Genomic DNA, 25,361 nt, shown 5'->3' on the forward strand with positions numbered 1-25,361 from the left:
CCGTCAAAAGCCATCAAAGAAAAACAAATCATGGAGGTGGAGTCAAAAATTTTGAAAACAATCATATGCTTCAGCTTGTGACATGGTTTTACAGGAAGATTTGTGTTACTATGGTCAAAGAAACTGAATTGAGTATTCAACAACCATCTATTGAAGAGGAAGAAGAATGTATAGCATTGCAAGCTCATTATGAGTCCTCAAGTGCAAAGGAAAATTATGCTCAATGGTTGGCAACATGGACACAAGAGGGAAGTAGATGGCTACCAAGGTAAAAAATTTTGAAGGATCCTTGCACCAAAAACATATTTTTGTATGGGACTACTTCCCCATTGGAGTTAGCTAAGATGTCTTTACTATGTAAAATGATGGCATGTTATATAGGTGCTGATATACGCTACCTTGTGGTTTTAAATCTCTCATCTTGATAGGGGCCACTTTCTACCAACTTTGTTACAAAAAAAGAGACCCATATGGCAAATAGAACAAAGTCTTGAGTTGTAGGAGTCGTGATAGAGTCATTAGTCAATTTGTATGTTTGGCAGATACATGTAACTCTTTCCATAATCTTATATGAAGGACTTGAAAGCTATGTAGTTTGTAAAGAGATGTGCATTGTGTTTGTTTGAGTGCTTTCTTTTTTGTGTGTGAGTGTGAGTGAGTGAGTGTGTGTAGTCGTTTTAACTTATATAATAAGACATAATTGAACTTTTACATTCAAAAAATAGCTAGCTTCAGAGAAAAGGAAAAAATTAGTACAAAAAAAAACTCAGGGTTAGAATTACTCTTGTACATGCCATATGATAATGAAGCCTCATTATAGTATACAATGATAGTGATCGAATAAAGAATTACTTCCCAAGTGGTAGGAGTAGGTATACTATCTGATAGACAATAGCTTTAAGCCAAAAAAAAAATCCAAGAAAGGATAGAGTCCTCACTTGCATTCATCCAAACAAGACAACAGATTTGTTAGCCTTGGATGTGTATTACAGGTATTAATGGACTATATCAGTTATTATCCATGTCCAACTTACAACTCTTTTTAACTTAAAACCATTGTCCATAGTGTTTCTGTCTTTTAGCTCTTCAGTTTTTTACAAAAAAGATTATTATCTCATTTATAGGCAGTAATTGTATATATGGTTTCTATATAGCCCAATGTTCTATAGATATTTAGCCTATATATCAATTTGATCAAAAGGCCATTACCCCTTTTGATCCAAGTGTCCTACTTTAACCCATAGGTTAGTTTTTCAAATTTTGTTTTGCCATATTTTTAGGCCAAAAATTCCTAAGTGTCATAAAGCATAAAGTAAACTTTTTAACAACTTGAGATAGGCACCATAGCATTAATTTTGGCTTAAGTATAAACCAAAACTTGCAAGCCCACATGGGCATATCCAATCCAACTTACCTCTTTCAGTATGTGATTTGATAGAGCAAGAAATCACCAATTTCCATGAAAATGACTTTAAAAATTACATTTTTTAAGCAGCAAATTAGCCGGATATGATCTATTATCAGTCCAAATTCCCCACATCTTCTTTCTTAGAATAGTCGTCCTTCGGGGCCATCTTAACCAGTTAGTAAGTTACAAAGGGGAAAAAGAGAACCTAATTTATTAGCTATATTTATCAAGATACATGACAATACCTCAAAAAGATCTTCTTTTTGGTGTTCACCCACGGCATAACATAGCCCCAGGATTATGATTATGCAAGAAAATCTATAAGCCTTACCTAAAAAATATTACACAAGCTAAACGACTGTTTTTTAGTCTTCGTCTACAATGATGAAACCACCAATATCCAATCATAAAAGAACCAAAAAACAGCGTGATTAGTTAATAAATTACAAGGTTTGTAAACACCTCAATGAACAATACCAATATTGCAAGCCACATATATTTTTTTTTTCCACCATTAACCACCCTCAGTATGTGGTCGCTATACGATATCAAAAAAAAATCAATCGGTATCTGCTTGGTTTAGCAAAATAATAATAACCCATCCTTTTTTATGCTCGGTATGCAATTGCGGTACAATAAGAAAAACTTTTTCAACAGTCAATCGGTTCATGCATAGTATCTAGCATGATATTTCAACAAAAAGCAGTAAAAAGCCAGTCGGTAGTTGTGCAAATAGCAGACAATACCAAGGAACATGACTGACCCATGTTGGTAGTTCAACAACCTCCCTTGAGGCACAGTATCAAAGCTCTCACACCTTTCACATGCAAAGATGTAATACCCACAGACTAACTGAGAGGCTTAAAGCGCCCTCACCTTTATATAGTACATTTGAGTTGCTCAGCAATAGTAGACACCCCACAATCTATTTCATTATTGGCTAGAAGTACCCAAGCGGCTTCATGGCCAATCCTGGTCTCGTACTCAGTTATGAGATGGAGAGAGGAGATGCACTCAGTATGTTGCGGTGTGTAGTCAAGCAAGACAAATAGAGCAAGGGCATGGACAAGCTAGGTCCTGCAGCATATGAAGTTGACAAGGCAAAGGTGATGATTGACCTTAAAGGGCCAATTGATGAAGAAGATCTTGATGATGCTAGGATTGATTGCATTGTAGGTGTGGAAGTGAGCATGGAGCCCAAGATGGAAGAGTTTTCCAAGCAGCAGGTATGTTCCATGGTGGATGAAGTGGAATCCCAGGTTGTGGACTCATCCAAGCTTCCCAAAGAGGTGCATGAGTCCTAGTTAAAAGGTCTACTTATGAGTGCAGCACTGCAATGTGTTATCCGTCAGATACGGGGTTCTCTTGAGGAGATCTTTGCTTTACATGGTTGGGAGGGAGGGTCAGATGATGTGCTGGTAGAGTTGAATATGTTTGTGGAACAAGATGGTATGCATGGTGGTGCTCTTTTTGAAGCACGAAGGAGGCAGGGTGATGCTTGGAGGGGTGCAAAGGTGTTATGGGCTTATTGTGTGCATGGATGGCCACGTGCTTTGGTACAATACTATTGGAGATTTTTGCAGACGGATGGAAGTAAGCAAAGTCAGGTATTTGGTCTATGAGGTCATACTATGCAGGGGGGGTCGAGAAAACCACTTGAGGGTTGATAACAGAAAGCAGGAATAGGGCTTTGTACATATGGTTGTGGTTTTTCTTGTTTGCTCACAGTGTTTGCTAGTTTTGCAAATTCTAGGCAAATAAAGGCTTTTCTTTTGTTGAACTTAAATGTTAAACAAGGGGGTTGGACCATGATGGTGCAGTTAAAGTTGGCCGGTGCTACAAAGAGTGCATTGTGAGGTTGTCTGGGTTCTCAAGGGCATGCCAAAGTGATTGAGCAGCTGGGAAGATCAAGAGCAGGCAAGAGGCAGTGGATATGTACGCTTTATGTGGTTTTCAGGGCCAAAATTCTCTACTATGGTGCCTATCAAGGTGGAAGTTTGAAGGGTGCCAAAGGTGGCCCTCAGGATGGTCTACAGGCTGGTCCAGATAGTTCCTCAAACGGAGCAACGGGGTGAAGGTTATGGCCACTTGAAGTTCAAAGTGGTTTTCTCATCTATACTGAATTGGACAATTGAAAATTATGGGTCAAAGGTAAAGTGTGTGCATGGGCCTGAAGTGCTCGCCTTACGGTGCATGTCAGTCTTTTTGGATTGGCAATCAGGGCTCGAACGACCAAGATATGATCAGTTGAAGTTCCATCACGGGCAAGTTATGTGCCACTTTGACCGCCTCAATAGATGTTCCATATGGGGTTTTTGTAGCCTTGCCAGGGTTTGTATGAGAGCTATGTTGTATATGAAGGCCATAGAAATCAACAACACGTCAATGGAAGTCCGGATCGTGGTGGAGATATGCAAGATTGAAATCGGTGTCAGTTACCGGTAGGGTGGTGTCATATGAATTTTGTAAGATTTGGGGCCTTGGATTACAGGTTCGGGAATATCAGAATGTGGTGCGAATTCAAGGGATCAAAGCGAGGGACTGGAGCTTTCAAGTGTTTTTTGCATCTTGATGATTGGAGCATTAGCCAAAAAATGGAAAGCATAGGAATTGTGGGGGGGCGGGGGGCGGGGGGGGGGGGGGGGGGGGGGGATCTTTTGATGGTTTTTTAAAGAGCTTTTGGAGGCCTTGGAGGGTTGGGTGAAGTTGAGTACGCCATGTGGAACCTAGGTACAATCCCACATGTGCGGCTTTGGTGCAAAATCTTGTGGTATTTCTAGTGGGAGGTGAACCCTCATAAGCCAAGCAAGTGAGGAGCTTGGAGCTCCTTGGCCATGGTGCATGATGCGGGCATTTCTGCAGGGGAACCTGGCAGCAATTTTGGGCGAGGACGGTGTTGGAGGCCATTGATGGCATGGAGATGGGGATGATGATGTGGAATCTTGGCGGGGAAGTTGTTCCCACGGCGCCCAAGGACCCAATTTTCTTTTAGAGGGAAGAGAGGAGTCCCACATAGCCTTGTCACGAGGGTGTGACAACCCCTCTGTGGAGGTGCCTCACATGGGGGCATGGAGTCCAAGTAAAGACGAAGTTAGAGGGATTGTTCTCATGTAAGGAAGCTAAAAAAAGGGTTTGACTAAAATAGGAAAGTGCTAAAATTGGCATGCACACCCTATAAGGGTAATTTTTTTGTAGTTTGGAGGGGCTCTTCAACAAGGAGGAGACTCTGCACAGAGGGGAACCCAACGAGGGTTGCCAAAGTTGTTTTTGCTCACCAAGGTTGTGCCAAAAATTTGTGAGGGCGGATTGCATCCCTCTTGTGTAGCAAAAACAATGCTTGTACATGGTTTTTGAAGCAAACGGAAGCTATTCATTGCCAATTTTTGTGTCATCTTTTCCCCCATTCCCCCTCTCCAATGCATCAAGGGTAGGACTTGTGCTCCTACGTGCACGGACCCTCATGTGTAATAGAAAGGCCTATCGACATCCACTCACTAGAGAGCCGGTGAGATAACAATCTTGGTCTCTTTGTTTATATGTCACAACCAAAAACCTTGTAACTAACTCACTCATTCTCTGAGTTATTTTAAATGTTTATGCAGGTACTTGATTTACCATGTGTCTCTGGTATCGTGTTGGGCATCCCGTGCCGTGCTATGATAGAGAGGCAGGGTAGAGATTGTTAAAAGGTTGTTTCCACAGCGGACTGTAGGTACATGATGGATGATTGTGTCTTCCCCACAAAGATTGATAGTGTTATTGCTAGAGGCACAGCAAAGAGGTCTTCTTTGTTCTTTCAGTAAGACTAGTTTGATGTATGACACTAGTCAATGATGTGGTACATTTTTGTTTGCAATACGTTCTTAGTTGACTTTTTTATATGGTCAGGTGGTTGTTGGCTACATTTACATAGCCTTACAACTATGTTTTGGACTTAATTGCGGGTGTGGTGGTCTAGGCCGAGCTTGTGCAGAAGATATGAGGCATTGCATGTAGTAGATGATGTGCTCTATGAACGATGTTTGTCCAACGTGGAATGTGGACCAATGATATGGGGAAAAATTTCTTTTGGAGATTTCTCTAGACATTGCAATTTGATGTTATGATTTATGTGTTTTATGTACTTGGTGGCCATATGACATGGACATGGCATTTTGGTGATTGTGTAGTATGAGATGCATGACACAATAGCACTTGGAATGTAGTTCGGTTTTGAGGATTCTTAAGTTGATATAGTTTGGTTTTGATTCCTAGGATAATATAGACGTAGCTAGGGCATGAAAAAATATAAACTGGCCCATTTTTCCCTCTCTACAAAGCCATTTTTTTGAGAGCAATATGGCACTATGCATTGGTGTTTTATCCCACGACTAGCTAGGAATGCTTTGTACTCTTTAGACATATGCCCCTCTCCCCTTGGATCAGAACAGAGAATGTCCACACTAGAACTAGATAAATTTTCAGCCATAGGCAAAAAACTTTTGCCGGAGCAGGGAGCAAGGGAGGAGGCAAGTGGGAGCAGGAGCACACACACACACACACACACACACAGAGTCACGTGCGCACTTCACTTGCACTATGTGGACATGTTCTACCACAGTCTAGCATGATCCAGTAGCTTAGGACTGAGCGTGGCACCTTTGTGAGCCTCTAGAAGAACGTGCATGTCCAGGCCAGTCACTGTTGCATTACCCTCTCTTGCACAGGATAGCATTTCATCATGCAGGCATTTTACCGCGTGAACCACCTCTTATAGGTCATATTAATAAGTGACTTTGAGGATTCTTGAGTTGATTTGGTAGGGTGCTCTCTCTATACATCGCATTTTTATGTTTTAATTTCTATGTTTTGTGTACATGGTGGCCACATGATGTGTACATGGAATTTTGGTAATCGTGTTACTAGATTATGTGATTCAAGGTTTACTATGTAGTATGATATTCATGTCACAATACCACTTGGAAGTTTGTTAGTGCTTAAGTTTACATTTCCTCAAGCATAGACTTGCAGGCATGTCATATATAATCGTTTGGTGATTGGAGGAATGCACTATCCAGTATAGACTTTTCTCTTATCACATTGATATTTTAAGAAATCATTATTGTAATGCAATCGTTCAAAAGCTCAAAAAACAAGTTTCAATTGCAAAAGCTCGAATGCTCAAGCTCACAAATATAAAACCCCCTTCATGGAGCTACATGGAGGTTCTATTGCAACCTCTAAGCAACAAAGAAAAGAATCTAGTATCTCATGAAGTTGTCCCTACTTCTAGCCTTTTGTGAAGAGCAAACAAGAAGCATGGAATCAATCACCAAAGCAGAGGCACTCTTTGATGATGAAGAGTCATCAAAAGCTACCATTAGTTGGATATACAAGTGATTTTGTAATTGATTGGAGTGACATAAGCTACATTTGTGCTGAGGATTTTGGGATCTCCAACGAGCTTTTAGATGTGGTATCCAATGGAGCACATCTCATAGGAGATTAGGACATCGAAGAGGATGATATATGTCCAAATTGTGAGCGGCATGTGGAGGTGTATCATGTTCCAAATTGGTATGTTGCTGTGAGGAGGTATATCCGGTAATAGACTTTGTGGGGACTAATAGATATGCATTTTTTGAGTTCATGTGTCGAGGAGGAGGAAACTTCCACAAGTGCACTCAAAAGAGAAAGCATTGGTTTGCAAGCTAGTAGAAGATCTACCAAAGCAAGGGGTTGGCGACTCGAGGAGTAAGTGGTGATAGAGATTGAATCTTTAGTAGAAGAAATATCTTCTAAAAAGGATTTGGTGTTTGTACATGAGCTTGCAGATGAGAACTTTGTTGCTCCTTTTGTAGATTTAGAGCTTTTGAATGTGTCTGATGGAAAGGAGAATAGGGCTATGGATGATGAATGGGGCTTTGACGAACTTGATGCTCAAATTGACCCTTCCTTTGAGATTTATGTAAACAAATCTCTTAACAAGATTTAGGCTATGAAAGTCTTATCTATTCTTCATGAGTCTGAGGAGCAATAAATGTAGCAATCAATGTTAAAAGACACCTCTCTATGCACTCATGAGGTCGAGGAAATCCATCAAGGACATATCTCCCTCATATAGGGTATATGCTCTCATGGGGTGATTGTACTTTACAATGGGCTTATGATAGCCTTGCAGGTATAGTTTATGGCATTCAAATGGATAGCATAGCATGTATGTGTACCTTGTTTTCATATTCATGTTTTTGTTTTAGGCCTTCCTGTTCAAAATACATGCCAAAAAAGCATTTGTATTTTGTTTGGGATCCAAGAGGATATTGCTCTTTAAGCTGGGAGGTCGAGAGTTGTCCTTTTGATAAAGGCTCGGCTCTTTTTATAGTGTCTAATAAGTGGAGGCAATAGAAGTGGAGGTGCTTTTTGAGCTAGTTTTAGTGTATGGTCTTTTTTTCATGTCTTCATAGCTTGGTATATAAAATATTCCACAAATTTCTTTACAGCATGTGTACATAGTTGCTATCAACTAGATATTTGACAGGTGTTACATAGCCATAAGGCATCATTATGTGTCGAAAAGATACCTACAACCTATTAGCTTGCTATTTGATAGCAATTATCTTGCCATAGCTATCAAGCAGCTACTATCTCACTAGTAGATACTAGGTAATTTTTAGATGTAAATGCTAACACATAGCTACCTAGTAGCTATGAGGCTCTAACACATAACTATTTGATAGCAATTGTTATCACAATCAATCTTCAATAGAAATCTAATGGCTATCAAATATTGATGTGTTAGGTACCTAGTTCTATCATATAGCTAGAAGATAGCTATTCGACTACTATTACATGGCCACTATTTGGCAATAGATATATCGGAAAGCTATCAACTATTTATCTACCACTTACCTCCACAACATCAAATTCACAACATGCATGTGATATTGCCAATAGACGAATCGGATTTGTGAGGTAGTCCTTCCACTCTATTCTTTTTCGACATAAGTTCTTTTTTTCAGGGGACACACGAGTCTCAACAGTCCAAAAGTTGACCACCAAATCCTTTACCTTTTGAGGTATGTGGCTTCTTTGAAGCGTCCAATGACATGTGGAAAAAAACAATGTGGAGTTGTCATGTTTCTAGAGTAGCCAATATCTTACTCCATATAAGTTCCTTCTATGAATGGATACTAGCTTGGAGGCAACATTGACATTAAGCCTCCTGATTCATCTAGTTCTTTGGATTTTATGAGCATCATCATGGTAGACCTCTTTGAGGCATTTTTCGTCCTCAGTTCTCGTGGATTCTTCAAGATTTGTAGTGTGTTGCAAATATTTTCTATGAACATGTCTAAACATGGCGTTGGTGCCCTGTTGATTTGAAAATCTTTTAGTAATGGATGTTGAATTAATTGATTGAAGGTGTATATTTTACTATCTATGTCCATTCCATTTGTTCCTTGAATAATATATCTCACAATCTTTGGCTATCTTTGCTCTTGTGACATCATCAACGTGCTTTTGCTTTCGTTGTTTTCTTTTGATTTTGACTCTTTTCTCCCTCTTGGGTTGTGATTATAGTCCCTAATGAGGTTGTGCTTTTGGGATGGGAATCAATTCACCTGTGGCATACAAGTGTGATCGCATATAGCTAAATGCCCAATTTTCAGTACTTAAAAAGAGAGGGAGAGAGAGTAGAACCAGCAAATAATCAGAACTCCCGACAAGGAAGAACAAATCCCCGAGAATCGCATGAAAGTCAACCTCAAAGGCCTCGTCTATAGAGAAACCCTGCTACAAGAAGGCCGATGATGTGAACGTTTTCAAACCGGGTATACTTTCAATATTGTCCTCAAAGAGCCTCAGCGTCTTCAAAGCAACTTCCCGCTCCAATAGCAGATAGATCCCCAAGGCCACTGACTAAGAGAGCTATTCCAGTTATTGGACTAGTACCTGATATTTATGGCATGAACCTCTTCCAATCATGCAATTTTTACCATTTCTTCTTTTTAGCTGGAAAGAGGAAGATGAAAAATGAGTTAGATATACATAGGAATGGTGATGAAGAGGCTATCATCTTAATAGATACACCCTTAGGATAATCAAAGAGCCACTCAAAAAAGTATTAAACATACTAGTGCATTAACATTCTAATTTCCTCAAGTATAATGAAGTTTACAAAAAAGATAAGAAAGCTCTATGAGCAGTTGTTCATGAAAGTTCTAGAACTCTACATGGAGTGCCTCTTCATATGGTGTATCTTCCTTTGTTGTTTGGCAAGTGAGCTATTTATTGCTTGCTAAGCACACAAGAGAGAATGCTCAGTCCTTGCTAAGATAGAGAGGGAGTAGAACAAAGCTCTCAATTCTTGCCTGACAAAGAGAGAGAGAGAGAGAGAGAGAGAGAGAGAGAGAGGAGTGGGAAAAATGGGGGCTATTACGTTGTGATGAGTTTTTGTGGAATAGTGCGGAGCACCCTAAAGACTTTGAGAGATGTTTTTTAGTGATCTTAGACATGTTAAATGTAAATAAAACATGCTTGTACGATGTTTATGAAGCCGATGTATGCCAGTTGTCTCGATGCATGTGGGCCAATTGAGCCAAGTACACACTTTTGTTGTTTTTGTACATAGAAGTGTCCAGACTTTGAAGAGTGAGAAATTACTTCAAAATATAAAGAAAGCTGAAACTTTTATCAACTTTGGATCGTGAGTGAGTTGGGGTTTTCAACAGTGAAGAAGAAAGCCTCTGTCGATGTAGTCTGTGGTGATGCATGAGGGATTGTGTAGTTGAGGTGTCCACGCACGTGTGTGTGTGTGTGTGTGTGTGTGTACATGCGCGGGCACGTGCATATGCAAGGGCTTGAAGCTTTGATTGAAGAGTGTGTCCCTCATCAAGAAAGCCACTAACATGGGTGGTGGCCTATGCAATTTCACCCCTCTTCTTGTTTTTTGGTGATGGAAGCTGCATGAAGCGGAGCTCCCTTGTATGCATGTGTCTGCGGCTATGTTGGACAGTGAAAGACTTTTGTTATCGTTGCAAATGGGAGAGTGTTTCTCCATGTTCCCCATGGTTTTTTTAGCTTTTTTTTTAAACATTGTGAGTTTTGTGTAGCGCTTGATCGGGATCTTTTTTTATGGGTTTATGTGCACTGTTGGAAGCGACTATGGAATCCCATCTCGTATATGCAAGGGCTATTGAGATAGTGTGAGTCTGTGGTTTTAATGATCAAAAGTGTAAAGGTTTTTTTCTTGGTTTTTGTTGAGTTCTTTTGTGAATTTGTGAGTAGATCTCGGCCCACATCTTCTTGTGAGAGCTAATTTTCTAATCCTCATCTATCTTGTGAAAACGGAGGTGCTATAGAGGCCACCTCCAAGTCCTTCACATGTTTTGGTGTCCCCCTTTTACTAAGGATATATTTTGGCTCTTTGATTGAGGTTTGAATCCTATAGGTAAGAGGGAAATTAAAATTGGTGAGAGCATCTACAATGGATGATGGATGTGATGTGCGTTGTGAAGAATCTTCACTTAAGTATGAGAATGCATGATCTACAAGACTCTCATGCTATTCTTGCTATGGTTGATGAAGACCTTGTCTCTACATATGGGTTGTTTGCGGAGCCGCCCATGGTTGTTACTAGTGATGAAAGTGCTTGTGCTACACATATGATGTTTTGGTGTCCCATGACTCTTTTGATGAAGTGCAAGTGGAATTATTTGATGATTATTAATATCGCATTTGTATGCATGAGATGATGTCACATGAAGATTTTGTGTTTACGTTTGGCTTGTTTAATGAGGTAGATAATATTTCTCTAGTGATATTGGGCATAAAGATGAAGAGCCTACATCCATCAAGAATTTTGATATGGTGAATGTTCTTATGTCTAGATGCCAAAAAAAAAAAAAAAATCTATGAGAAATGATGTTGGTGTGGATGGTGAGAGACAAGGCTTTGATGATAGTTTGCCTCTAGTTATGCCAAGCAAGGATTATATGTATTGTGTCATGAGTGATTGTGTCTTGATGTTTCTGTGATGAGGATATTGGGTACCTTGAAAAATATTTTGATGCATCCTTACCATGTGTTTATGATTGTCAAGCCAATAGCTTATCAGAGAAGAATAGCTTTGATTGATATTGCTATGGACATGGAAGCCAAGCTGTTCTATGGTCCCTATTTTATGATGCGATGCATGATAGATATGTGGAGAGGTATAAAGCTGATATATTTTGGTAAAAAAGGTATGCAATCCTATGTGTTTGATAGAGGTAAGTGGTATATCCTTGATATGATGAGTACATGCGTTTTAGCTTCAAGAGAGGTAGCTCTTGGTATACCATGTGTATGGTTGTTAAATGAAGCATGTAAATGGATGGTGAGAGAAGCCACACTTTTGGGTGCTTGTGATGAGCAATGATGCCTTCTTACGATGCAAACTATATAGATTGATTAGTTGATGCTAGAGGATGTACATGAAATACTTGAAAGTGTTCCATGCTTGTTGACGGGACAATATAAGACATGTTTTTGCGGAATGGTACAGACCACCTAAAGACTTTGAGAGATGTTTTTTAATAATCTTAGATCCCTTGGATGTAAATAAAGCAACTATGTACAAAGTTTACGAAGGCGGTGTATGCCAATTGTATCTACGCATGCGGGCCAATTGAGCGAGGTACATAGTTTTGTTGTTTTTTACATAGGAATGTCCAAACTTCAAAGAGTGAGCAATTGCTTTAAAAATATGAAGAAAGCTGAAACTTTAATCAACTATGGATCAAGAGTGAGTTCGGGTTTTCAACTGTGAAGAAGAAAGCCTCTATTGTTGTAGCCTACGGTGGTGCATAGGGGTTGTGTAGTCAAGGTGTTCGTGTCTAAGTTGAGATTTTCAGATGTGAAGAAGAAAGCCTCTGTTGTTGCAACCTTCGGAGGTGCATGGGGGTTGTGTAGTCGAGGTGCCCGTGCGTGTGACAAGGCCTAGAGCTTTGATTGGAGAGAGTGTCTCTCATCAAGAAGGCCATTACCATGGGTGGTGACCTATATACTTTAACCCCTCTTCTTATTTTTTTGGTGATGGAAGTTGCATAAAGAGAAGCTCCCTTGTACACTATGTCTACAACTCAAGTTTGATAAGGAAAGCCCTTTGTTATCGTTGTGAATGGGAGAGTGCTTCCCATGTCCACCACGGTTTTTTCCGAGTAATGTGGTTGAACATCATGAGTTCTGTATAGCTTTTGATTGAGATGGTTTTGGATGGGTTTATGGAGCTTCATCTTGCATATGCAAGGGCTATTGAGATGGTGTAAGATTATGGTTTTTATCACCAAGTTTTTCTTGTTTTTTTTTCAAAATTTAATGGTTTTTTCTTTTTGGCTTCCTTGAAGCCAATTGCTCATAGCTGGAGCTGATGGGAAACTAGTCAAGTGTAATTAGGGTTTTGTGTTTGCAAGGGCTAGCAAATTTGTGAGTGGAGATCGGCTCACATCTTGTGAGAGATAATTTCCTATTCCTCATCTATCTTGAAAATGGAGGTGTTATAAAGACCACCCCCAAATCCTTCACAACGTATCCATTCAAAAGAAATGTTTTTGAAACATTTTACTTCTCAACTATTTAGAAAACTTTTACACTCCCCTAATAGCTACGTCTCAGACACTCATGCTTCCACCCTACAATCTTTTCAAAGGATAGCCCACAAGTAAAACATCCTGAACGGGCCACGATACAAAGTTCTGCATCCCCAATGTTTGCCACTAGTATCCTAGCATGCCATATAAAGTTGCAAATCAAGAGCCTGCGTAACCGCATCAAGCTATAGTCCAGCATATCGTCACCTCTTTACAAGGATGAAGGTGCAGCATGCAATACAAAAACTAGAAGAGCATGATGCACATGTTAATGATATCTTGCACTAGCATCAGCTCCATGGTGGGAGATAGTAGGTGAGGTATTATCCCAAGCAATGACTTTCCTTCAGAGAGTAAATGACCTCCTTTGAGATAAATACCCACGACTTGCATTGACATCCATGCAATTCGAAGCCAAGGGAGAGGACCAGTACTGGTAACACAAATGAGCTCCTTCAAATCCTACGTAATATGCATATTAGTGGATTACCCCCTTTCTGAGTACAATTCGCATTGCCAACACTCAGGTCTCACCAGATCAGAGTTGAACCGCGAACATAGTGAGATGGGATATTAAGCATTCATATGCCTGTCACTTTTTGGTTACTGAAGGTACTGGTAGATACCATGTATGAAACATCTTGGATAATACCGACACTAGGCAACTTTAGAAAGCGAATACAATCATTACAACTAAATTAGAGTACAAAAAACACATTCCTTTTGAGGTCTACATTCTTAAATAATCCACTATTCCTGATTTACATGCTCTTCCATCATCCATGAGATTATTTAAAATACACAATTGCACCCTCCCGAGCTTAGCAGCAATAAAAGACTCTGCTTCTGGCTAACCATCAAACTCTAGGAAACCTCGCCAATTCAGAGGGGGGTGGGGTGATGGCGGTGGTTACCATCTGGCATGCCACATTAGGTTCCTTGGTAAACCAGCACACGGGCCTGGAGGTCGAGAGCCTAACTCCTGGATTTGTTATCTCCCATTAAATAGACATTATGCCAGTTCTGGCAATATAGACTTTATATCTCTGACATCCAGCCAGGTGCCCAATGGTGTGATCCCAGAGCTATAGAAACACGTAACATCAAAAAAGAGAGACTCAACGCTTCTTACTAGAGACTGTCTTTTTAACAGCACCCACAGAAACCAAGAACTCGTCCAGGGAAGACAAGGTTTTCATATCATCCGGAGGAAAATAGCTGGCGGCCTTGCCCAATAATGAGGATAAAGAAAACTCAAAAGCCGAAGGCAACTGTCTATCCTCGCCAATAAGTTCATTGAGAAAAGCAAAGGCTGCCTTAAAATCAGACGGACCTGCAGCTACAGGTCCGTCAAAATGGCAAGGTATGATTCGCTTAAAGGGCCAATCTCTTGCGATGCTATCGACCCACAACCTGACCTGTACATAATAACTTAGCGTCAGAAAGTAAACCATCAAACTAAAAAGGTCTATAAAACTTGCACAAATAATGCCAACAAGCGACACAAATATACCTAATATACCATCAAGGTTCAAAATTAATTAGTAATTAGGAAGTCTACTGGTAACATAGAGAATAAATTACCATATTCTGACAATACCACGCTCTATGAGCTCTCCCGAAGATTGTGTCGCCCCACAAACACTCACACCTCAATCTGAGAAAGTGAGCCAAGAGGGTGAAAGCGATGCTGCCCAGGATGTTGAAGCCTGCTCTGATACCAATTGTTGGAAATACTACTGCAAGAATGCACGCAAGGATGGAGAAGATGAAGGAAAAGCTCATAGCACACAATACGGGAAATAGTATTACCAGTGTGCTAATACAAAAGATAAGGCTTACCCTAGAGTGATGGCCGTATGTACAAGCCAGAGGGCAAAAACCTCCTAGCGAGGTATTCACTGCTCTTAGTCAGGTTTTGATTGGTGGCAGGGCCCGAGATTTGAAATTGACGAGATCTGTCAAGCAGGGCTGCTCATTTGCACCCTTCTTGATTTTGTTATTTGTGGAGGCTTTGAGAAGCTATCTCAAGGCTTAGGACATTCGGCTAGGAGTTACAGAAGCCTCTACAAGAGGAATTGTTGGATGCACACTTTGCTGATGACACTGCATGGTATTTAGAGGGCCAGGAGGCCAATCAGAGGAGAGGCCAGTAAGCTCTTGAGAATTTTTTTACAGCTTCGAATACGTTGATCAAATGGGTGCAAGACAGTTGCATGTTAGATTAATAAAGCATCCACTAACTAACCAGTCCCCTAGCGAGGGCTTCAGATGCATTGCCCCCAGGACAGAAGTGTGATAACAAGCATCACGAACAACTCAAATACTTGTAATTGGGCCTAGACTAAGAAAAACAGAGAGCGTAGCACGATTCACAGTGCCTCTCTGTGTGTTATTCTACCAAAAATTGAGGAATTAGAAGGGATTTTACCAAAAAAATGAGACTCCTTGAAAATATCTCATGAGTTTCAAGAACTAATTCACTTTAGATGTGCAGAGTCAAAATTCTAACGACTTAAAGATCATCAATTGTATCAGACTGCTCTGCTTGGATAAGCTCTATAAGTGATCTTCGACATAAAATGGTTGATGGCATGTGTTCCTTTATACTATGAGGTGGAGACCACCTTAAACTGTATCCGAATACTTTTCTGCTTGGATAAGCTCTGTTAGTGAGCTTTGACATAGTATGGATGGACAATCGCATCCAAAGAGACATCAGTTGGGACATGGCCCTTTAATGACATTTCTGACACCATGGATGTGCCAATCAACTCATTTCATCGTAGTGTATTGTGCGTAAATAAAGTAACAAATCACGAGAAGATGTCATGTGCTTGGTAGCAATGTTGTCAATGATCCAGTCACCCTCCGAGACCAGAGGAATCTGAACCTGGGAACCATTCCTTCTAGATCCACAGCACTCTGATCCTGAGAATCCTGCACAATGGGCACCGTCGCTGAAGAAGAATCTTAGGGTATCATCTCCGATAGACAAAGGCTAACGATTTTGCTGTTGTCAAATCTTCTCCTGTGCAAGTAGGACATTTTCTCCAGTAATGACCCTTATCCCACAATGATAGCAATGTCTATGTGACTTAAAAGCTTCTTGGTCAACACTTGTCTTCGAAGTACTTGACCCTCCCTGTTGTCCAACCTTCTAATTCCTTTATTGATTCCTCTGTTAAGCGTATCAACCATAGCTTTAGTTGAAGATGTATGTCTAGCTGCAACGCCTATATCTTGAGACTTGTTGATATGCTCCCTCATGGAGTTCGCTTGAGCTGGATTCACTGTAGCCAGCTTGCAAAGGAACACGCGTCATAGGAGTATGATACTCATAGATAGAGGGAAAAGTTGGCATCTTCATTGGGTTTTGAGATACCTCAGTGGTATTTCGACCCTTGAGAAACTTTGAGATGAATCACCTTTCATACCTCCTCCATCCATGGTAGCTGGAGCACGTCGCGAACCCACCTCCCCCAAATCAACATTAAATCTGAGATACGAATTACCAACCAGCCAACCATCTTACACCGGACCGCCTAATAATGGTCCAAATCGTCATAGACACACAATCAAGATGACCACCCCAAATATCTAAAGATGCAGCCAATACGTTTCCACTCCAACCTTCCTGCCACCACATTAGATCCTCAAAAATGCGTACGGAAGATAACAAACCAGATCGAATGCAACATTGGCAATGAGTCTCCTCTTTTTAGACGCTACACAGGCACGGCAAAGACGTATTAACATGATCAGAAGTAAACCCACGGTCAAACCTCTCCCGATGCACCAAACACGTTACAGCGCAAACTCCAAGACCTGTTCAAAAGTGGAACTCTCATGCTATGTCTGAGAACCACCAACTGGACAGCCAGATCACGGATGAGACAGATTCAAGGGAACTCCTCATGGACAGACTCGACACAAACCTCCACTGGTCCCCCTCTAATACAAAAAAGTTAATGAAAGAGACATCTCCATGATGAGCATACGGCCATAAGTCACCCGACTACTGGCTGAAAATTATCGGCAAAGGACAAAAGTACAAAGTAACAAAGTATTTGGGTATGAATGCACATCTTTATGCTCAGGGAAGTACAATCATGAAGTGCATCAAGCTGACTAGCTCCATCCTATGTAAAACTGCATGTGTAAGATCTGGTACATGGGTAGTTGAGGTGTAAGGGCTGCACGTATAATCATGGTTGGGTCTACAGCATCTGAGCAAAACTCTCTTGGGCTGCCTGCTGATGGTGAGCCTGGATCTCCTAGATCTATATGCGATGGAGTCTCAAATCTTTGTATCCTACAGCTGGGGCATCCCCCGGCTCTTACCGTCTCAGCCTGCTGTAGGGTGATCCCTCTCTATGTGAGTGTGACGGGCTGTCACAAATCAACCCTAAAAGTGAGGTGCATAACACAAATCAGCCCTAAAAGTGGGGTGCCCTTCTTTTTATAAGCCAAGGGATTGCATAAGTGAAAAACCAAAGGTCGGACGGTTGAAAAGCCAAAGGTCGAACAAATGAAAAGTCAAAGGTCATACAAAAAAGGCTAAATGAAAAGCCAAAGGTTGGACAATTGAAAAGCCAAGGGTCAGGGACGTCCAAAAGGCTAGGCTAGTACCTATATAAAGACCTCTTGGAGGCATTGGTAACTATCATCACTTTTTGGACGATCTCTCTCTTTGAGCATTTGTGAAGACGACCAAGGCTTTGAGCTTTCATGAAGACGATGAAGGCTTGAGCACTTGTGAAGATCAAGAAGGCCTTGAGCACTCGTGACAACAACTTGTAATGGCCATCTTTTGCAATATAAAAGAAATACCTTTGGGAGCGCTCGTCTTCATGGCCAACGTTTCTAGGGAAGGAACTCCCCCTTCCTATGTCTCCTGTGTTGGTTTCTCTACAGATTGGTCTCATAGGTTATTTTGGCCTTTTGAAAACGTTAATGTAACATTTCATATCTCTCTCAATCTCTCTCTCTCTCTCTCTCTCTCTCTCTCTCTTGTTCTTTTGTCTCAGGTTGTCCTCCCCTGGGCGAGGGGCGGCCCTGTGGGAGGGCGTTTGGATGTAGCCCTGTCCTACAGACAAGCCCACAGACAAGGAGTTCATCGCCGGCAGCAGGTCGTGGTCTCGCGAGTCCACAGGCTCTCTGCTAGGGTTTCGACAATGTCTTGGTGGCCTCCGCATGTTGCAGCCTTGCTCCACAGGCAGTAAGGGTTGGGGTTGGGGCTCTCAACAGGGTCTCAATAGGAGTGCAGGTTGCGACCTTGCTCCACAGGCAACAAGGGTTGGGGTTGAGGCTCTCAGCAAGAGGTCGTGGCCTCTATAGGCCCGCCTGTAGCAGGTCGTCAGGGCTTTATCTTGCTATGCAAAGAGTCTGCAGAGAGGGCACACGATGTCTTGAGCAATTACAAAGGTTTCCTTTGACATTTGCACATTCTCTTTGTTTTCTCAAAACCGTCATTGGTTCCTCTCTACCTCCCCAAGCATAGGGATGACTACCCCAAAGGCCCCTTCCAAAACACAATCGAGTTTTGCAACGGTGCTAGCAACCCCTAGCAAATTCGATCGCATCACTCAGCTTCAAGCAGCTCTCGATCGAGTCTTGGAAGAGAACTTTGAACTCAAATCTCATCTCAGCAAATTAGAAGAACGGTTCAATTCTATAGTTGACCTCACCACCGACAAGGTAAAGGAGGTTGAGGCTAAGGCTAGCCAAGCTCGCTCAACAACCATCGCCCAAGTGAAGACTTGTATAACGAAGGAACTTCAAGAAGATAATGCCCTCAAGGTCCACATCGGTGGGCTCCCCTCGCAGTGGTGCACCGTTGAGGACACCCTTGAAGAGGCAATCACCAAACTCAACGACATTATTGAGTGAGTCAACATCAAGCCAGAGACCGTCGCTTGGATCAATGATACACATCAACATGTGCGTCCCAAGCATTGTGTCCTTACTTTCAAGAACCAAGAGGAGCAGGTGAAGCTTCTACGTCAATCCCGCCTCCTCAAAGGAACCAAGCTTGGATTACTGAGGAGTTGACCATGAATCAACTTCAAATTAAAAAGGACGAGCTCAAGAAGATGTCTAAAACCCGCAAATAGGGTAAATGGGCAGTCTATCAAGGCAGTAAAACTATCATCCAGGAGTTTCGAACTTCAAAAGGGGCTCTCCCCTCAACTGCTCCCCATTAGGTTTTGTTCCTTTCTTTTATCCTCCCAATGGACCCTCAGTCCTTTAATTGATATGTATCTCATGTCTTCACGTATAAGCATGCCGCTGTAAAGTTTTGTACCCGGTCCCATGGGTCATATTTGACCTCCGTGGACGATAATACAATCTCTCTCTCTCTCTCTCTCTCTCTCTCTCTCTCTCTCTCTCTCTCTCTCTCTCTCTCGCTCCAAGTTGTAATGTCTACTATTGTCATTCACCATTTGTCTTAACATTCAGAAAGGTTTCATGGGTGGTTGTAGTGTTATTCCCTCGCCGGATCCATCTTGCACACAAACTCACACCTAAACATACGTAGTGAGCGGACATCTGACTCACCTCCCAGCCATAGAGCCAATATGGGCTCACCCTCGAGCCTGGGAGCCTGCAGCCAAACGGGTTAGCCTCTACCCCAAGAGTTGGTGTCCCATACCACCAAGCCCACCCCAGTACATGTGTGCGGGTAGAGCTGCCAAGGGGCCTTGAGTCCAAGTGTGGTGATCACACAACATACCCTCACAAATGAGACTCAAGTCCTATTTTATCGATGTTGGTGAAATAACGAGCACCTGAGAGTGGATCCATAAGGTCATCCATGCGAGGCAACACATACTTATTCTTGACGGTGACCATATTGAGACCTTTGTAATCCACGCAGAAGCGCATTCCTTCGTCCTTCTTTTTGGCGAGAAGAACCGGAGCACCCCAGGGAGACTTACTAGGTTTAATAAAACCTTTGGCAATCTCGTCTTCCTCTTTTGGGCTGAACCTATAAGGTTGCCGAAAGACGGGATGGCTACCAGGCAAAAGCTCTATCTTATGATCAAGATCAGGCCCACAAGATGGTGGAAGCCCATCTAGTAAATCCGACGGAGAGACGTCCGCAAATTCAACCAAAACAGAATCCAAATAACGCTTAACAGTTACATCATCATTAGACAGAGACTCGGGAGTTTCCAATGCAGTAACGCGGAGAAGATCATGTGGGCCAAGCACAATCTTATTAACGCGACAACCCGGGCAGCTACATGCATTAACATGACAAATCTCTGAATCAAAAGAAGACAAAGTACCTGGATTATCGATGGCGCTTACCAAAGTATTCGCTTGTCCATGTGGCATGTTTTGTGAATGAACCCCTTGTCTAGTATGGTCGAGAAGTGCTCATTGCAATACATCTTTGGGGCAGAGGTTGTCTAGGTGCGATCCATGTCTCTCTGATGTAGAGCTGCCATAGATCCTCTCTTAGTATTGTGTTCCTCTAACTATGTGAGAGTTGGATGAGGGTGTGTCCGAGTGGTATTAGAAGAGTCGTAACCTATTCATGTCTGTCCATATGCTCCAAACCACTCTCTCACCTGCGAGTACCAAGCATCCTGCTCATCGAACTCTAAAGTCTGTCTGGAGACCTACAAGGCTCTGCGTATGAGTCTATTTGATGGCATCTCTCTCATCCTTTGAATGAGGCAAACTGTCAGGAAAACTACTCCACCCTTTGAATGGGTGGACTAGCTAACTTTGCTTGAATAATGTCATGTGGTGTTCATGTGGTCTTAAGAGCTTGTTGCCAAACAAGCGCAATATCATACATATTTGTGGTCTCTCAATGTGTCCATGAGGTGGCTGATAGTCGGGGAGCCCATATTGCTACAGCATACATCAAAAAGCTCGCATGACCAAAGTGTCGAAGAGCCACCCCTTGGTGCGGGGTGTGCCTGATGACATCTCCTCTCTAACATGGCCAAAGCCGCATATCGTCTAATGAGTCTATCCGGATTCCGTAGCCGCCCTTGCTATGCTGAAGCGCCTGGGTGGGCTAGCAAAGGTGACTCCCAAGTATACATAGGACTCCACCACCTCTACCTATCTACCTGCAGCCATAAAGACTCCTGACTGCCTTGGAAGTATGAAAGATCATGACCTTGGTTTTCCCAAGGTTCACTGTCAACCCTCTGTGTACAAAAGTCGTCAAGAGCCTCCAGGTGTCGCTATAAGACTTCCTTTGATTCAAAGATCAAAATAATGTTGTCAGCGTAAAGCATGATATGTACTAGGGTACCTCCACAATCTGCACCTCGCCATCAACTCGTAGTATGTAATCTGAGATCTCATCAGTGTCGATCTTGGAGAGTGGGCATCCTTGCTTCACAGAAATGGTGCTAGTAATAGGGTCTGATAAGCCTCCGGGGTAGCGTACTCTCCCTCTCACCTACTCATAAAAAGCATACATAGCCCAAACATCTGGCCTGAAAGAGCCTCTCACGTGGAACTATATGTCAAATGCTTTGTGGAAGTCCACAAATGGCAGTCTAGTCTCTTTACCCCCGCGTTTGCCCCATCAATGAGGCAGCGCAGAACGAAGATGTGATCTATAGTAGAGAAGGCTCGTCCAAAACCTGCCTGGCCGGGGGCTCTCAATCCCCCTTTCTCTGCATATGAGCTAAGCTCTGTTTCAAGTACTGCTCCATAGAGTTTGGCCATGGTGTGGCCAATCATGTTGGTCCGGTGATTCCCTGGGTTCAAGGTGTTGCCACACTTGTGGATAGGCACAATAGTGTGTCTAGACCACTCGTTTGAGAAGCGCTCCGTCAAAGCCCTATTGAAGATGTGTGCAATCAATGAGACTATGGTGTTAGCTGTGTTAAGAAGGTGCTCACTTTGTAATTCTGTGTAGTTTAAGCAGATCTGCCGTGTTGTAGTCAGAGTATGGCTCATATTACCATATCCGTGGTGAAAAGTGGAGATGGGGGGGGGGGGGGGGGGGGGAGAGAGAGAGAGAGAGAGAGAGAGAGAGAGAGAGAGAGAGTATGGAGCCACCAAACTATGGTTGCATATAAGAACATTCAAGCGACACAATCATTTGAGGATGCCCTAAATTCAAATGGGTGTCCCCTGCCCTCTATCTTCAAAGGAGCAGGGTGGTCGCCTGACTTATCCTAGAAACCCCATAGGGTACAAATTTTGACCAAAGCTGGCCCTCACTGGAGACGAACCAAGAAAAAAAATAAAATATAGCCTTTAGGCCTTGGGCTACTATTATTTCTTTTTTGTTGTCCTTCCTTGCACCGACCCTTTTACTATACCCTGTTCCCTGTCCCATTCTATGCTTCAACGGCTAGGTCACTAATTTAATGTTCAAATCGTCCTCTACTGTTAACCCTCACGGCTCACGGACACCCTATCACCTACGACGGATGTTGTAACCTACAGCGGACATTGTATTATTTATTTGGTAGAGTCAGGTACCGGGCTTGTCGGTCCAATAGGAAAAGGGTAAGAGTGATCGCCGATGAGAGGCGCACTCTAACTGGAACATTCAAGGGATTAGTTGGCTAAGCATGGGCGCCCAAGTGTGAATGGGGCGAGCTCATATAAAAGTCAACTAAACCTAAAATTCACTCATTCTCTCATTTGTGCAATAGAAGAGTGCTCTTGCTCCATCTCCATCTCCATCTCCATCTTCTTCTTCTTCTTCTTCACCTCCTTGTGTGTGTGTGTATGTGTGAGAGAGTGAGAGAGAGAGAGAGAGAGAGAGAGAGAGAGTGTGTGTGTGTGCGATCGAGCATTGCGGCGGCACGGCGGCGGTGAGGCGGTTGAGCGCGGCGTAGCAGCGTCTCCTTCTTCTTCGCGGCAAGGAATCCTCCACGAAGCAAGCGTAGAGCGGTGAGTGACACACCATCGCCTTCTTTGAGCTTACTAGTTTAGGCTTGTTGTGTGCTTGGAGCCATTTGTGGCTCGCACACGGTGTATCGGCAAGTTCCTTGCATTGACACGTGCGACATACGCCCACATCTACATGCAGTTTAGTTAAAGCCTCTCTTGCTTTCTATATATGTTAAGACCAGATTATCCGACTTGAAGCTCTATACAAGTAGGGGTATTGCCCTAAAAAGCCAAGGCTTGGGCATGACTAGACTACCACCCTCTGAACATTATCTTGAATGTATAAGTGGGTGCTCTCAAAAGTTGCTTGACATATTTTTAGTCTTTCTTTTTGCCCATGAAACCGTTCCTACATGTTTGTGAAGCCAGCCTGGTTCATTAAGGCTCCAAATGCCTGGCATTGTCTTGAGTAGGCCAATCTTGAGCAGGCCCTGAGAGCATCCCAAGCTTGCACAAAAGACACGTGTAAAAGTAAGACCTGAGACAACTAACTGAAAATCCAGCTCTAAGCCAGGTTTGCCAAAGACCAAATCTCGCATGACCAAATCTCTCAATGGACATGCAATTTCCAGTACAAAACACATCCTGTACCCACACCTTGCTTGAAGAGGTAGTTTTCTAAAAACAAGCTGCTACCCCTCCTAGCTTAAGTCATGGACTTCTGGATACTGCTTCACAGGGAGTAGAAGTTCCACAGTCATTTCTGCATGCCACTCACTACCCGCAAATTCCGATACAAAGGCCTGTAGCATCATCAGCTGAAATACTCTATACTTAAACAAGCATTATCAAGCAGCCCTCTTAGGGTATCCCCTTGCTCAAAATTTTCATGCTCATTCCCATGTATATATGCAACTGGGACTTTTTGATAATAAGTATACATGTTGCTTCATATTTTGACAACCTAAAGCATTAAAAAAAGAGAGATTGAGTTTGATAATCACCTTCTCTGGGACTTTGTTAAAAACAAGAGTTTTAATGATAGGTGAGACAATAAGTTTTTGAGACATTTGTGCAAATGACTTTTTGGGCTCCAGTAAGTCAGATGGACCCAAAAACAAAATTTGCAGTACCATCCGCTCCCAACCTACAAGAAATTAGCAAAACATGAGTATTCCAAACCACAAAGGTCTGTGCACCAACTACAAAAACATGCTTCACCTATTTGTCTGGTTCTCTCATTGTCGACAATTGGATCATCAGGGACTTCCTTCCCTTTACTTAGTAATTTAACGGCAAGACCATTCTTAGCTGCCTCCAGAAGAGCCTCTTTGCTTACTACCTCTGGTGGTTTCTTTGGAACGAATATAACAGCATCAGTTATAAGCAGCGTGCGAGAGGCCTTGTGAAAAAAGGCAACCTCAACATACGGTCCAATCCCTGTTAAGGTAAGTAAAATGCATATGCTTAGAGTAATAGTGACCAAAGAAACTAAAATAACTAGTCACGTCGAGCTCAGTATTTGAAGACATTATGTGATGCCAAAAATCTTACCGACTTCTGGCGAGCTCAAAACCTTTTGGTCTATTTCTCCTGCCCATGGTGATAAACTATCCACATCTCTTAAAATTTTGGCAGAAAAAATGCCAAAGAACTCGAGAGGTAAATTAAGAGGCCAACTCCATTGCCTAGGTGCCACCCAAATTTGAGCCTTAGGAAACTTTCTTGAGAAAGGACCCACAAAAATTTTGTGCTCATATGCAAAAGTAGGCAGAATGATATACTCCACAGGGGCCCCCAATTCCTTTAAAAGCTGGCACTCTCCAAAACAACAAAAAAGCAAGTGAATGAACAAGGATACACACTACATATACACAAGAGGATGTTCAATTCACTTTGAGAAATGGCATAAACACTACGTCCCATGGTAGTCATGAGAATTATTTTTAAACCTTCGACTCCAGCATGCATAGCATCAACTAGATCCTAGAGTACCACATCCCTACTGAACTCATTTACAGGGGATATAAAACTAGATTTCAATCTATGCTTCAACACTCGCCCCTTTACATAGTTCAATGTATTGATTAATGCCACCAACCAGGAGGTACAAAAAACCTTAGCGATGATGCAATAAAGAGTTTGAATGTAGAGAAAATTACAAAAATTCCACTGAAATTTGTGGAAAATCCCAACCTACCCATCAAATTTAGAAAACTCCTAAAACACCCTTGTACCAGCTTTGGATGGATTTCTCCAACTTTTGCATAGTTTAATCTTTTTTTTGGCTAGAGATTTAGTGTCAAAAACAAAAAAAGTTTTCCCATAAGTTCACAAATAGTTGCATTTGTGTCTACAATTGAGAAAATGTTTCATCACTAGAGCCCCCAATACCATCTAGAATCCCAGTTCTATCATCTCTTATCAAGAGACCAATCATTGAACAATGAACAATTAAGAAAATGTTTCATCTCTAGAGCCCTTAATACCATCTAGAATCCCAGTTCTATCATTTTTTA

At 42.1% G+C, this 25,361-nt stretch overlaps 1 protein-coding gene across 1 annotated transcript in view; it reads right to left on the minus strand.

Annotated features, from left to right (window-relative positions):
* Positions 1 to 13,715: 13,715 nt before the first annotated feature.
* The window catches only part of LOC147434166 (lysine-tRNA ligase), a 48,318-nt gene continuing 36,672 nt past the window's right edge, over positions 13,716 to 25,361 (minus strand). The window contains exons 3-6 of the mRNA XM_086490742.1: positions 24,397 to 24,655; positions 24,064 to 24,282; positions 23,847 to 23,989; positions 13,716 to 14,435 (exon numbers count right to left, since the gene is read on the minus strand). Of these exons, the coding sequence (XP_086346868.1) occupies positions 14,136 to 14,435; positions 23,847 to 23,989; positions 24,064 to 24,282; positions 24,397 to 24,655 (921 nt within the window). The 3' untranslated portion in view covers positions 13,716 to 14,135. The remainder of the gene's footprint in view (positions 14,436 to 23,846; positions 23,990 to 24,063; positions 24,283 to 24,396; positions 24,656 to 25,361) is intronic.

The sequence above is a fragment of the Adiantum capillus-veneris genome, chromosome 19, assembly GCF_014529385.1.
Source record: "Adiantum capillus-veneris isolate H3 chromosome 19, ASM1452938v2, whole genome shotgun sequence".
Classification (NCBI taxonomy): Eukaryota; Viridiplantae; Streptophyta; class Polypodiopsida; order Polypodiales; family Pteridaceae; genus Adiantum; species Adiantum capillus-veneris.